At 45.8% G+C, this 15,936-nt stretch overlaps 1 protein-coding gene across 1 annotated transcript in view; it reads left to right on the top strand.

Moving 5' to 3' along the window:
- Nucleotides 1-15,936, top strand: part of LOC126237392 (histone acetyltransferase KAT6A-like) — a 295,463-nt gene that overhangs the window by 186,797 nt on the left and 92,730 nt on the right. Inside the window, exon 3 of the mRNA XM_049947479.1 lies at nt 5,553-5,768. Coding sequence (XP_049803436.1) covers nt 5,553-5,768 — 216 coding nt within the window. The remainder of the gene's footprint in view (nt 1-5,552; nt 5,769-15,936) is intronic.

Raw genomic sequence — 15,936 nt, 5'->3', positions numbered from 1 at the left:
AAATGGCGTCACCATTTGTTTTGCACCACTTCTGTACGCCTTGCACTATTTGTTTTGTTCTATTAATAAAGCGGTACATCCATTCTAACACTAACACTCGTATGTTGTCTCGTTACATATTCTCCTTTTATAACCTTGCGGATCTATACTTTCTTTAACTGATACCTTCTGCGCAGTAGGAAGTCCATCTGTCTGTCTGTACAACCGCTTTTATATGTTACTGTGTGCCTCCTATTTTTCTGGAAAAAGGTGTTGCATATCGCTGAGTCAAATGGCAAAGCAAAATTCACGACTCACATTCCACCTTTTTTTTCCGCTATGGCCACTACCACCAAGCATTCTTCACAAAAGCCTTGTTCTGCTTTACTGATATTTCCATTCAGGGCACCATCTAGAAACAAATTTCCCTGTCTGGTATGCTGACTAATTCCTGCTCAAGATCGTCCCAGAAAGACCAAACCCTCAGTGACACCTACAATGTGGTCACTATTGGTACTTGCAATTACTAAATTCGTTTTCAACTTATTCTGTAGGATCATACCCACACCGTTTCTCCCTTCACTATTAGCATCAACGCAACAACTTATCTCCACGTCCTAGTTCTCTGGCGTTATTTCCATTCCATTGTGTCTCTTGTGCATTTGTCAATTTCCTAGTCTCCATCATGTCGACGATCACTCTTCCTGTTCCAACCATTGGTTCAACATCCAAAGCTGCTACTCTTGTTAGGACCTGCTACTTTAATCTAGCCTGTCCTTGACTCGATGGCCTTCGCATATTTGTCACAGAGGGCAGTAGTGTGATAATGCACGTCGACTGCGGGGAATGCCCTAGCATTTTTCGAGGCTAAACTTCTGTTATATTTGGTTTTGGAGGGGATGTTGCTCATGAGCTTCTGTTAATCACTTGGACTATCCCTAGCTCTTCTGCCAGGTTTTGATTAGACTGCGCCTAACACGCCTTTTGTAGCCGTCCTCTCCTGTGGAGACGTTACGCATTTGTTTCTTCCGCCACCGACGCCGTTACGAAGTCTTTAACTTCGCCGCAGGTCCCACTGATATCTTGCCCGTAACCTTGGCAAGGGGCCCTATGACAGGGTGCTGTCATCCGCAGCCATATAGACCCAGGTTTTTTAATTTTTTTGTTATTATAAAGAAAACAAGGTTTCGTACGCCTCCCGCTCTTCTTTCCTCGTATCTTTACGAGATGCGGCCCCTGGACTTTCGGCCCGTAGTGGCACTTTGCAGTGTAATGTTCTATGTTTTGAGAAATTTAAATATTCGTCGATGTTATCGTATAAATAAGGAATGAGTTTTGTATCTCCCTTCTGTATTTTCACAATGAGTAACTTTCTTTCTGAGTGTTTTTCGGGGTGTTTAATTGATGCTGTATTTGGATTTTCATCCGATGAATAACGAAAATGGAATAACTAGCTCTCCCGGAAAACGCGAAACAACCAGCAAGTAAACAGGCGAAAATTTTTTCCACGGGAAATCTCTGCCGTGGAATGGAGATATAAGTAAATACGCATTCTCTGTGCAGCTCATTACAGTGCGCGGTCTCCAGTCCTGCAAGGGTCAGTGTGGCTTTTCACGGAACTTGCCTCGTACATACATTATCACTTTACGGAAAGGGTGGGTATCACACGGGAAGTTAGCTCGTTGAATTTGCTTTCACCTTAGCGATGTCATTCATACATTCAACTGCCATGGTGGGAGAAAATGTTGAAGACCTGCCTCGTAGCAGTCACCCATGGTCAACATCAACACAACTTGTGGCCTGTTAAATCCCCTGTTAGATGCACAGTAGAATTGCGCTTTGTCGTTCTGAAGTAAAGTGAGAGGGGTGCGTTGACGAAGAAAGTGCGGAGCGGCCCCCACACAATTAATTTGGCCTCTAGGAGTGTGGCATGTGACATGACGCCGCTCCGTCATATCGATGCCAATTTGGGGGCTGTGCATATCTTCCAACTAATGGTTGTTTTCCAGCCCTCCAGTCACCTTTATGGTGATAGAATGGGCTGTAAAGACGATAGCTCATGAACCCACCATTCCTATCTTCAGGAGGAACGAACGAATGAATGGAATGGAATGACGTGACCTGCAGTATCTACTGACACGAAGCCGATTGGGACAGTTAAGACTTACAGTGGGTTGTCACTAGAACCCCTCTCGCACACCGGATGGCGTTAGGAGGGGCACCGTCGAATAGTTGGGGAGGCTACAGCAGCAACGTATCGACCAGATTTTGCTTTCACATAGGCTCAAAGAGTTCCACTTTCGAACAGTGCTTTTTTTTTTTTTTTGGCTACCGTTTTGATTTTGATTCACTACTTTTTCAGTTTCGTAATGCTTATTCTTTCATTCCCTATTCCTCTTGGATGTAAGCGTACACTCTTACTCAGACATGCTGGTTGTGCAAAACTTTCTTTGGCCAGTTTACTTCTTCTGTTACTGTCAACTGCCATTGCACCCCAGACATTCTTCTCGGCATTTGTCAAATAAAAATATTGATCACATAATTGGCTTTTCTTCTCCTTTATTACGAATCGAACAGGTAGTGTTCACTGAGATAAACTTGTGTGGGTGGAGGGGGAGTGTATTCGTCTACTCGTTTCGTCTTGAGTTGAAGCTCACCCTTGTGTACATGTTTGCTTGGAAATAAATTTTGTTTTTGGATAGGTTCCGCTTTGAGCAAAGTTTTTTTTTCTTCCTTTCACCCAGACATGTTTCGTTGAAGTCACAGCATCCTCAGGGGACTTCATTTTCTTTTTATTACATGACAATAGAATTGCACTCCTCACACGCCAGTGTTCGGTGTAAATTACAGTAAGTTCTCTATAGTTGCAGATGACAAACTATGAAAGAAAAACACCTGTAACCCAAAATACAGAAAGCCACAAATTAAGGCACGTCGTAACAACGTATAAATCAAAAGCAATCGGCTATTATCAAATCTGTGAATAAGTTTCCTAAAAACTGAAATTTATATATGCTTCAGGGAAAGATGTCCAGTAGGTTCTTGGTTTGTATTGTTTGAATTCAAAAACTTCGTATTTATCTCATAAGGCAGGGCCTGAGTTCACGAAGTATACGTTCCGTTCTTCTGTATTCGCTGCTGCTTCTAGTGATCTTGATAGCAAAGCTGAAAACAACTTCGTTTTTCTTAATCATCCGTAGAGTACCTCATCGTTAAGCAAACTTAAAAATGACGATTTTTCTCTTTACTTTTAAATTTTTAGTTCCTTTGTTAATTTAATATTTACTTTGACTGTGATTTTAAATTACAATATTTCTGTGTATAATTTTCTTTGTATAACCTCAAAATGGTCCTCACTTGGCGACTAATGGTCGTCCTGTCATTTCACAGACTGAGACAACTACAATTTCGTTTTAAAATAAGAAGTACGATGGTTTACATGTGATTTGTTACGACAGAGAAAGGCGCCTGTGGCTACTGAATCGTAACCTCCCCCCCCCCCCCACACACACACACACTCTCATCAGCCAGAAGATTATGACCACCTACCGAATAGCCGGTATGTCCATCTTTGGCACAGATAACAGCGGCGACGCGTCGTGGCAAATAAAGCAGTGAGGCCTTGGTAGTTCGCTAGAGGTTGTGGGCATCACATCTGCCCACACAAGTTACCCAGTACGCATGGCCGGTTTGGGGATTTTCTCTGCCCGGGGACTGGATTTTGTGTTGTCCTCATTTCATCATCATTCGTGACCGTTGCTAGATTGAATTGAGTTAAAAATTGGGACTTCCCCCGGCGCTGATAACCGCGCAGTTGAGAGCCCCACAAACCAAACAAAATAATAATAATAGTAGTAGTAGTAGTAGTAGTAGTAGTAGTAGTAGTAGTAGTAATCACCCAGTACACGTGAATTCTGGGGGCAGACGATGAACTCTTGACGCCACGTTCAATCACATCCCAAATGTGTTCGATCTGGTTCAGGTATGATGTGTTGGGGGAGGGGCAGCACATCAATTGGAACTCGCCACTGTGTTCCTCGAACCACTCCATCACACCCATGGCCTCGTGACACAGCGCATTATCTCGTTGAAAAATGCCTCTGTCGTCGGGAAACATGATCGTAATGAAGGGGGTATGTGATTTGCAACCAGTCTGCGATACTGCTTGGCCGTCATGGTGCCTCCCACGAGCTGCACTGGACTCAAAGATGCCCACGTGAATGTTCCCCAGAGCGTATTGAGCCGCCGCCAGCTTGTATCCGTCCCTCAGTACAGGTGTCAAGGAGCTATTCCCCTGGAAGGCGACGGATTCGCGCCCTCCCATCGACATGATGAAGGTATCGGTATTCGACAGACTATGCAATGCTCTACCACTGCGCCAGTGTCCAGTGCCGATGGTCACGTGCCCATTTCAGTCGTGGTGTTAACATTAGCACATACTGCGGACCACCATCGTTAGGAGTGCTTAGTGTACTGTGTGTTCAGACATACTTATACTCCGCCCAGCATAAAAGTCTGATGTTAGTTCCGCGACAGTTCGCCGACTGTCCTGTTTTACCAATCTGCCCAGCCATCTGTAATTAGGGGTGGCCACCCAACCCCCACGTCGTCTGGACGTGGTTTCACTTTTATGGACATGTCCGAAAGAACAGACACCGTATCCATATAAGTATATAATTCTGGCAATACCGGCCATGACCTCCTTCTGTGCGGATGCACGCACGTTCCACGAACTCTTACGGGACTTGGTAAGAATGTCTTCCACGAGTAATGAGTGTGTTGGGGTGGGACACTACGAATGTACTGTGTCGACATACAAGGTGAGAATGTGGGTCTCGCGGGAGGCGTGCGCAAGATAGTCCCTGCAGTCGCACTATCCTCTGTGCCCTCGGTGGCTCAGATGGGTAGAGCGTCTGCCATGTAAGCAGGGGGATCCCCGGGTTCGAGTCCCGGTCGGGGCACACATTTTCACCTGTCCATGTTGATACTAATTTGGTTTTACCATGTGTTGAAGACACCACAGGACTCCTCAAACACCCGACAACTCTTGTAATTTCGAAATGCTCGTGCCGAGCGATCACAGTCTGCCTTCGGTCAAACTCAGAAATTTTGCGCGCCTTCCCCATTCTCCACACGGACTGCACGTTCACCGGATACCACATGTACTGTGCGTGTGTCTGATTAGCAGTCATTTCTCGCCATTTGACGCTGCTATCGCCTGGACGGGTTTACACCGATATTAAGTAAGTCGATGGTCATAATGTTCTTGCTGATTATTTTGTCATACAAACATATGTAAACCCATCTGATGATGGAGCTCTAAGCATTCGAAACGCGTTGTGGATGCAAGGAAACAGTGACAGGTAACAGTAAACTTGTGTCATTCGAACTACTACTTCCATTCATTCTATTTCGTATTATCCAATTCAGAAATCAACACTTAAATAAAAACGCGATACTTAAATATGAATACTTTTGTCTGACGTTTGTCATTAGGGTTTTCCAAAAAAGTTGTTTACGCTGAACTGCAAGGCAGAAGCATATAATAAAGCATATTGTTGGTGGTGTTGCAGCCTTCGGCGCCACTGCCGATTTGTGGGGAATGCTTGGGCACGGCGTCGCGCAACAAGAACGGCCGTGCGGAGGAACTGCGCAAGTGTGCCGGCTGCGGGAGCTCGGTGCACCTGTCGTGCCTGGCGCAAGAGCTGGCCACCGTGCTGTCGACGGGCTCCACGTGGCACTGCGAAGAGTGCCGCACCTGCGCCGGCTGCGCCCAGCCCAAGGACCAGGTACGCCAAAACTAATTAGCGTGGCGTTTCAGGTGTAGCGATGGTCAGGCTAGTGCTTGCGGCGCTCAGAGGGTAAGGGGGTGCGTGTAGTTTTGATAGATTCAATTTGCTGAGTGTCCTGGGGAGGAGGATCTAAAATTCATGACACACAGAGGACTTAAGTTTTCCTAGAGTATTTTCTTATATTGTGAACAGAACTGATACACAGGTGTTACTGTACTCAAAGATACTGCACATGGAAAGTGCCGGTAACAGAATCACATTCTGCAAAAATAAAACTGGATTTTTGATTAGGCTTTCTGACTGGGACCCATAAGCAAGGGATGGCGGTTATCGCTGAAACAACCGGTTTTCTGTTATATAGTTATTTAACAGCGCCAGTTTAACCATGTCTATTAAAATCGCGTAAAATGACCGGTTCCTGAAATAACTGATTTTCGCTTTTTGTTCCTACTATTTCCTATAATAAAGTTTAACTCCCTCAGTTTCAAGATACTTGCAATCAAAATATTAAACTAAATAGATAAATAAAAGAAGACTTAGCCCGTCCACCGTTCGCTGCTTTTCGTAACAGGTGAGAAGTGTTTGAATACTACAAGAAATCATCATTATTCTCCTATTGATTCTAATTTTTTTTTGAAACTCTGCTCAAAAATCGCCTTGTAATACCACAATTTGGGCATTGCTAATACTCAGTGCTAAGGGTGAAAACTGATGCTGAAGAACTCTATTTATCTTGTTAATTTGTCCGTTTTCAAGGGCTGAAAGTAGATAAAGGCATATTATGTGGATATAGGCAGGTGATAAGCTATTTTATAACGGGCGTCCGGGAAGTAAGGACGAATTTGAATCTTGCACCCTTTTTTTTAATGACTGTTGGCAGCTGTGGTTTTTTCATTTTTGTTACCTGCGATCCTTCCTATTAGTAGCCTGATAGCTTTTGTCTGGTGAGAATTGTTCGTTGACGTTTAATTTCGTCATGGATGAGATGACAACTTAGCAACGTATCCAAGTGATGAAAGGTTATTACAGAAACAGTGTGAAAGTCCCACGGCAACCGTTCATGAATTGCTTATGACATCTCAAAATGGCTCTGAGCACTATGGGACTCAACTGCTGTGGTTATCAGTCCCCTAGAACTTAGAACTAGTTAAACCTAACTAACCTAAGGACATCACACACATCCATGCCCGAGGCAGGATTCGAACCTGCGACCGTAGCAGTCATACGGTTCCGGACTGCGCGTCTAGAACCGCGAGACCACCGCGGCCGGCTATGACATCTCTGATGTAATGCGTTTCCAACCGAATGATCAGTTCGGAAGTTGGTCCGGAAGTTTGAGACCACTGGTTCTGTCTCAGACGTTAAGGAAATGAGAGGACCGCGTCCTATCATATGTGAAAACTTGACCGTAAGCTCCAGAAAGTCGGTTCGCCGACGTGCTCAACAATTGAATTTATCACTAAGTTCACTGCATGAAATCCTTTCAATAGATCTGAAAATCGTTGCGTACAAGGTTTTGGGGTAACGAAAATCCGCGAGTGACTGCCTAAGGTCAGATGCATCAAAGACGCACGAATGTATGGTGTGGGTTGTGGGCAAGAGAAGTGACCTGCCCGCACTTGCTTTGAAAATGATGTGGGGCTGTCGTCACTGTGGACGGCGACCGTTACCGAAACAATGCTTCCTGATTGGTTTTTCACTCTTTATTGATGAAAATGACGATATTTGGTTTCAGCAAGATGGTTCGACGAGTCACACAACCTGTGAAACGATTGGTCTGCTGAATGACAAGTTTCCCCAAAAATTCTCTCTTTACATGGCAACCAGGAATTGCCTGCCAGATAATGCGATGTTAAACCTTGTGACATTTTTGCAGAGATTTGTGAAATCAAAAGTGTACTTGAACAAACGACCAACTATGCACCAATTGAAGGATGAAATTAAAGGGTTATTAACGGTATCCCATCAGATGTTTGTGAACGCATCTTCGAGATGCGAGAATCCAGCTCAAACGTATGACAAGACAAACATTGACATTATTTTCGTGGCTTTGTAATGGAGGTGAAGAAACTGGTGCTTTGGAACATTTTGAAAAAATTCTGTTGAATGTCTGGGCAAAAGGAACCTCTCTCTAAGATTAAAATTACATTAATTCCATTTGCAATTGTTAGGAGTAGTAGTAGATGGTCTCTCAAACAATTCGAAAGCTTAGGATTGATTTAATACATCCCCAAATCACTTGAGAATTTCCAGTTTTATTGTACTAATTAGAGAAATGAACTCCTTGTAATTCTTTTCATGGACAGAAGACAGAGTAGGGAAATGTGCTGCGTTCTCTGACGAAAGATGTCTTTCCCACAGTGCAAGCTTTCTGTCATTTCATAAATTGATTTATTTTCACCTTGCAAGCTGGTGTTACAAGCATTCATATGTCCCATAACCTGTACCAGAAATATAAGGTAGTTCGCTGCTTTTGCATGGAGTACCTCTTGGTGCATAATGTAGTGAATGCTGTACAATAATTCTTCTGTTCACTGCAGCTTCTTTCTTAGCAATCCAACAAATCCCATGTGCTCCCCTTTCATTGCAGGTGCCCTGTCTGTTGTCATTGACACCAGATGTGCCACCTATGCACCTGGGATGGGATGGTGTAGGGGCGGGGTTTTATATGTGTGCACCCATGTTGTGGCCCCGAATGATTGCATCCTTTCTTCTCTCCCTGGCTGCATTCCATTTCCTATATCCACTCCTTCCCATCCTAGTTCCTGCTCCTCCCTCCAACCCACATCCCCCGTTCCTCCTTGGTGCTTCCCTTTATGACGACCTGGCTATTCCCTTGGTTTTGCTATTCCTTTCAGGTCTTGTCTTGTGCTACCACTCCCACTCGTTTTGTTCTGCCTCTGGCTTTTTTGTGGTTCCCCTTGGGATTTGACCTCCATTTCTACATTGTTCCCATAATGTGTGCCACTTGGGGAAGAGAACTCTCTTTGATGTCAGTTCTTATACCCCGTCCCCAAGGGCTCACCACTCTTTGGCGTGTTCGTGCTTGGCTACCACAGGGCCTCAGCTTTGCAGCATGTCCATCCTCTTGCTGTTCTTTTCCCCCACCTGACTGGGTGTTGGAAATGTGTTCTGCATATTCAGTCGCTGATATCGGAACAGTCTCTCCACTGTCTTTCGTTCCTTCTTTCCTTTTTCGTTCCCCTTCTCCTATCATTCCTCCCCTTTGGTGTTGGAGGTAGCTCTTTTTCCTCTTCTCCCTGTGCACTCAAAGAAGGCTTGCCCAGTGTGACTGGGTAACATATAAATCCTAGCCCAGGGTCCACAGGTCAGGTTTGCACGTACCTCCTGGTACTGGCCAGGCCGGGGGGGGGGGGGGTATAATTGCCTGAGCTACTACCTTCCCAAATTGCCAAAGGTGGGTGGGCCCCTATGAAGAGTCCCCCAGTTAGAAGGAGCGTGCCATCAGAGACGCTGGTAGTCATGGGGGATTTTCTCATAATGAGCCAGTCGTCATCTTTGCGGCCCATGTCTACCATACAGAAGACGGTCAGTCCTTTGCAACGGCAAATCCTTTTCTAATTCAGAAATATGTTGATGCAATTGCCAGCCCTGTGAAATCCTGCTCTTTTTTATGCAGTGGTACACTCTGCCTTTGGAGCCTACTTCTGATTCTCAAGCACAACAACTGCTTGCCGCTTTGCTTCTCCATGGCTATCCTGTTTGTGTTGAGGCCCATAGAACTTCAATTTTTCCTGTGGTGTAATTTACACTAGGCTGCTCAACAGTCTGACCGAGGGCAAAATGCAAACGTACCTCTCTCGCCAGGGTGTCATTGCTGTCCATCGGGTGATGAAAAAGGTAGATTCCTCCTTAGTGCCTATACAAACACTTTTTCTCACCTTTGATAGAGATGTTCTTCCATCCAAGATCAAAGCAGGTTATGGTACCTTGTGAACCCGTTGCGCGGCTGCCTCTGTCATCGTTTCAACCACAGTCGAATGTTGTTGTCAATACCTGGCCACATGTGTAACCTTGTGATAGGGATGTACACGAAGGCAATTGTCCGCTACCTTCTCCCCGCTGTATCAACTGCAATGGCGACCATGCCACCTTGTCTCGAGATGGTCCTGTGTATCTCGATGAATGGGCTGTCCAGGAAATCCAGGTAAGTAAAAAGTATCCTACCCGGTCGTTGGCAAGTTATTGGCTAGTCGCAAACCCTGCATTCTACCGTCTGGCACTTTTCTTGCGACATCTCGCTCCATGAAGGACATGACCGTGCAGACATGCTACCTTGAATTCATCTCTGAGGTTGTGAAATCACCCAGTGTCATGGTATCATTGCTGTCTCCTTGTCCAGCTGTGCAACAAGCCATCAAACTCTTGCCCCAATGGGGCGAAGGTACCAGCTATACAGCTGGCAGGCCAGGAAGGACAGAAGGAATGCTCCCATGAACTCTCATGAAGACTTCCTATGTCAGTTCAGCCAACCAACACCTGAGTCTTCCTCTGCTAACCGGAAAGGCTCGAAGAAGTCGAAGGCAAACAGTCTTCTCATTCGCCAACTCAAAGATCCTTTTTGACGGTGTCGCCACGTGATAACCGTGCCTGCCCGGCTTCCGTGTCTCTGGAGCGCACCACCAACCGTTTTTCTGTGCTGGACTCTGCAGGCCAACAGCAGAAAAAAGCTGACGTTTCCTTAGATCTCATGGAGCAAGGTCCTCCTGCCTCTGTGCCCTGAAGCTGTCAGCCTTCACAGGCTGGCACTCTGCAACTGCCAAGGTGACACGCCTTCATTTTTTCCTTATCGTGACTCTCCAATGAAATGTATGCAGCCTTCAATTTGACAAAGAGGATTTACGGCTGCTGTTAGAATCACAGTGTCCACTTGTTCTCTGCCTTCAGGAAACAAAATTGCGTCCTCACGATCACTTTGAGCTTTTGCATTCCTTCCCGGTCTGTTTTGACCTTCCTCCCTGAGGTTGGCATTCCATTTCATGGGGGTGTCATGCTGCTCATCTGGGATGATGTTCATAGTCAATCCGTCTCCCTGAATACCCATTTTCAAGCTGTTGCAGTTTGCTGTGTTCCTTCCTCACTTGACCTTTTCCTTTTATACCACTTACACCCATCCATCATTCTGTGTCACCAGGGCAGACTTCCTCTAGATTATTGGGCAGCTGCCCCATCCCTATCTGCTGCTCGTTGAACTTAATGCGTACCATCCCCTTTGGATTTCCCAGACCATGTCCAAAGAGGTGCTCTCTTGGTTGACCCCTTAATCAACTTAACCTCTTCCACATTAACACAGGAGCACCTATGTTCCTTTCAGACTCCTCACTCACCTGTTCCCATTTGGATCTATCCTTCTGTACTGCCCAGCTTGCCTATCGTCTTGAGTGGTCCGTTCTCTCTGACACACACTCGAGCGACCATTTCCCGTCTGCTATTGGTTTGCTGACTCCTACCCCATCTCTGAACAGACTAAGCTTACTAAGGCCGACTGGAGGCTTTATTCCTCCATGGCAACCTTTGATGAAAAAGATTTCCCAGTTGTTATAACCAGGTGGAATATCATACAAATGTTGTCATTACCGCAGCAGAACATTCCATTCCTTCCACTTCCTCTTTACCATCTCATGACATGGTACCTTCGTGGACAGAAGTGTGCTGTGGGGCAATGTGCACATGGAGACATGCTCTCCGTGTTTTTAACTGTCGTTTTATGATGGCAAACTGCATTTATTATAAACAAATGCAAGCACAGTGCCATCACGTTCTTAGAGATAGCGAGAAAGCTAGCTGGATTTCATCCACTAGTTCTTTTAACAGTTCCACTCTCATGTGGACCAATCTCCAATGGCTCTCTGGTACCACAATCCATTCGCCAATTTCCGGCCTGACAGTAGCAAATGATGTCATCGTGGGCCCTATTGCTATCTCCAACACCTTGGTCTGCCATTTTGCGGAGATTTCATGCTCTTCCCACTGTCACCCTGCCTTCCTCCATCAGAAACTAGTGGAGGAGACTTGTGTGGTACCCTTCTCTTCTCAGAATTGTGAGTGCTACATTGCTATCTTTACTAGGAGGTAGCTAGATCATGTTCTCACTTCATCCCGATCCTCCACCCCAGGGCCAGACGATGTTCACATTCAGATGTTGTAGCACCTTTCTCTTGCGAGCAAGAACTTTCTGCTTCATACTTATGCATCTGGGCAGAGGGCACATTTCCCAAACGCCGGCATGATGCCATTGTCATACTCATACCTAAGCCCGGCAAGGACAAACACCTTCCTTCTAGCTTCTGCCCCATTTCCCTCACCAGCTGTGTTTGCAAAATGATGGAACGTATGTTTCGTGTCCGGCTGGTATGGTGGCTCCAGTATCACAATTTACTAACCACTGCTCAGTGTAGATTTCTGCAGTTCACCATCTTGTCTCTTTGTCCACCCATGTCATGCAAAGTTTCCTGTGGAAATCCCAGACTGTGACCGTGTTTCTCGATTTGGAGAAAGCCTATGACACCTGCTGGAAGACTGGTATCCTTTGTACTCTCTACACATGGGGCTTCAGTGGCCAGCTGCCCTGTTTCCTTCAGGAATCTTTAAAAGACGGAATTTTCAAGATGCATGCGGGTTCTACATTGTGAGAAACTTTATCCGTAAAAACGGTGTGCCTCAGGGTTCTGTCCTGAGCGCCATTCTCTTTGCTATTGCCATTAAAACTATAATGGCCTACCTCCCACTGGGCATCTCAGATTCCCTTTTTGGTAACGATTTTGCCATTTATTCAGTTCTCCACAGACTTGTCTCATTTAGCAGCGGTGTCTCAAACACTGTTACTCATGGAGCATCGACAGTGCCTTTCGTTTTTCCACTGATAAAACCGTTTTTACGAATTTCTGGGGGCACAATTACTTTCTTGCACCGTCTTTACATCTTGGGCCTGTTGCTCTTGTGTTCGTTGAAACTATGAAATTCCTGGGGCTCATGCTTGATAAAAAATTTTCTTCGTCCTCCCACGTGTCTTATCCTCAATGGTACTTCCTGGGGTGCAGATCAAACCACACTCCTTCACATGTACCACTCCACCACCCGTTCATAATGAGGCTATGGGTGTTCTGTTTATGCATCTGCATGTCAGTCACTCTTACGCCGTCTCAATACTATCCACCATCATGACATCCGTTTGGCCACTGGCGCCTTTTACACTAGCCCAGTTGAGAGCCTGTAGGCAGAATCTGCCAAACTACTTCAGTCCTACCACTGCAACTTCTCCTCAGCAAATGTGCATGCCGTTTGTCTGCCATGTGTGGCCAACGATCCTATGTCTCCTCCTTTGATGACTCTTTTGATCACTAGTATGGAGCGCATCCCTTTTCTGTTACCTTCTGGAGTTTTCTTTCGGCTCCTTCTGTGGCAGCATAACTTCACGCTCTCTGCAACTTTCCCAGTGGGTTTGAACCCTTCCCCAACTTGGCTACGTGTGACGGCCCGTGTTCTTATTGACCTTTACCTTCAGTTTCACAACTTTTGCATGGAGTTTCATGATAGTGCCTTTGTGTAAACTAATGTCTCTTGAACTGACTCCAGTGTCTGGTCTCTCTTTGTCATTCTTGCCGACATTTTTTGGTATTGGCTTCCGGAATACTGCTCAGTATTTACATCAGAGCTCTTTGCCCTACATCAGGTCTCACAGTACATCTGACGACACAGGCCTTTAAATTGCGTCATCTGCTCAGACTCTCTCAACGCCCTTCAAAGATTCTGTGTGGTGCAGTGTCGATCCCATAGTGCAGCAGGTCCAGGGAAGCTGTCACTTGCTCGCTCTTGACGGAGCCACTGTGATGTTCATGTGGGTTTCTGGTCATGTGGGTCTGACAGGAAATGAGGCTGCTGCCAAGGTTGCAGTCCTTGTACTTCAGCCTGCTAGTTCTTAGACTCCCTCCGATGATCTCAGTGTTTCTGTCTGTGAGCAGATCGTGTCACTTTGGCATCACCACTGGTCCTCCCTTCATGGGAAAAAGCTCCAGGCTATTAAGGCTCTCCCTGAGGCTTGGTTGACTTCCTCTCAGTTCTCTTGTCACGAGGTGGTCATTTTAACTAGGTTGCATATTGGGCAGTGTCTTTTTAGACATTGCCATTTGTAAAGTCGTACTCCCTCACCACTTTGTGCACATTGCACCCAACTTTTAACTATCCACCATTTCCTGACGTAATTCCCTTCTTTTAACTGTTTACATTCCCGTTTGGGTTTACCGTCTGAGTTATCGGCCATTCTAGCGAACAGCATGGGGGCTGTCGACCGTGTTTTACGTTTTACCTGTCATAGCAATATATCGAAGGCCATGTAATTTTTAGTTCTTGTCCTCCATTTCTCTAGTATATTTTATAGGCCTTCCTCGAAGTCACTGTTATTAGCTGTCTTCTCTTCCATCGATTGGTATTGACATGTAGTCCTTTTTAATTCCTCTCTTTGCCTTTGTTTTTTACAATTTTGACATGGGGCATATGAACAGTCGTTTTTTGCGCCCTAAAACGAAAACAAAATGTTATTCCCCTCCTCCTTCCCCACTGTAGGACACCTCCCAGTCAGTCGTCGTACCTACGTGCGTGTGAGTGCTTAGGAGACATTCCGGTGAGCATTAATCCTTACAGGTCCTTAAATACGACCCAAGGTATTATTTTCCACAGGGAACTCGGGACTGTTCATTTCATGCAGTGAGTCCAGAGAGGTTCTAAGGACAATCTGTTGACACCGCCGCTTTCATCTTGGCTTTTGCAGAAAAAATCAGTTATGGTTTACTTTTGCAACATAAAGCCCTGTAGACCGTCTCCATCCAATATCTTTAATGTCAGTCTTTGCTTCTATTGTGTCCTCTTCTCCTCCTCCATCCTTACTTCTGTACTGTTCCCCTTTCCTTTCCTCCTCGGTGATAGTACCTGCTCCTTGGCCAGTGAAGAAAACCTTCTTCTCTGGCACCCACTGTGGATATGGGATTCTCTCTAGGAGCCCTCTACGGTGTCTCAAGGACAAGAAGCCTGGTACTTAAAGTAGGATGTGGGACCCAAACTGTGTGAGCCTCAAGGACACTTGTTCTCTTTTGGAACTTGATATTGCTGTGACCTCTCTTGCCAACCACACCTCCTCACACCCTGAGGAGGTGGTGGTGGTGGTGGTGGTGGTGGTGGTGGTGGTGGTGGTGAAGGAGTATTGCCCGCGCCCCCTCGGTCTGGGTCTGATCTTATATTCACAAATGTCACTCTGCCATTACCGGTGACAGATGTGGACTCAGCACAGTGATTGATTCTGGCCTGTTCGACGTCCATCTGTACTCTTGTACTACTCTGCTTCAACGGAACTGTAATGGTTACTATCGTCACCTTCTGGAATTGCAGTTCCCTCTTCCTCTCTACTCTGCTGTTTGTGTTGTGTTAGCAGGAATCTTGTCTCATGGATACTCACTCACTGACTCCTTGTGGTTTCCAAGCCTTTTGCTGGAACCAGGTCGGCCTTATGTGAAGTTCCAGTGGTGCCTGTACATTGGTCCGCACAGACATTGTTAGTTCCGGGCTTCCTGTTTGTACTGAACTGGAAGCTTAGCCATTCAGATCCATTTAGACTCCATTTCAACAATATGCACTCTTTCAACTCCCCTCCTACATTACCTGCTCTTCTAGACTCCTTCAACAGCTTCCTCCTCCCTTCCTTTTCTTTTGGGATTTAATGCCCATAACCCTCTGTGGGGTGGTACTGTGACCACTGACTGGGCCAGGATTGTTAAAGATCTGGTGGCAGGGTGTGATCTCTGCCTCCTCAACACTGGAGCTCCCACACACTTTAGTGTAGCACGTGGCACTTTCTCGGCCATTGATATTTCCATCTGTAGCCCGGGATTCCTTGGAGAGTTGTGTGAGAGCGATCATTTTGTGTGTGACAGCGATCATTTTGTGATTGTCTTATCTTCTCTTCAGCATCACTCACCTGTACGGCCTTTCTGGTGGGCTTCACTAATGTGCATTGGGATGCCTTTTCCTCGGCTGCCATTCCAAGCGCTCCAACACATAACGACATGATGCTGCTTCAGTGATTCCCACTTCCTCGGATTTATCCCCAATGGAAGATTGTTCCTTGGTAGAGCTCTGAAATTGGTGTGGCTAT

The sequence above is a fragment of the Schistocerca nitens genome, chromosome 2 (genome assembly GCF_023898315.1).
Source record: "Schistocerca nitens isolate TAMUIC-IGC-003100 chromosome 2, iqSchNite1.1, whole genome shotgun sequence".
In the NCBI taxonomy this organism is placed as follows: domain Eukaryota; kingdom Metazoa; phylum Arthropoda; class Insecta; order Orthoptera; family Acrididae; genus Schistocerca; species Schistocerca nitens.
The sequence above is the reverse complement of the archived record's forward strand: the minus strand, read 5'-3'. Positions and strand labels throughout refer to the sequence as shown.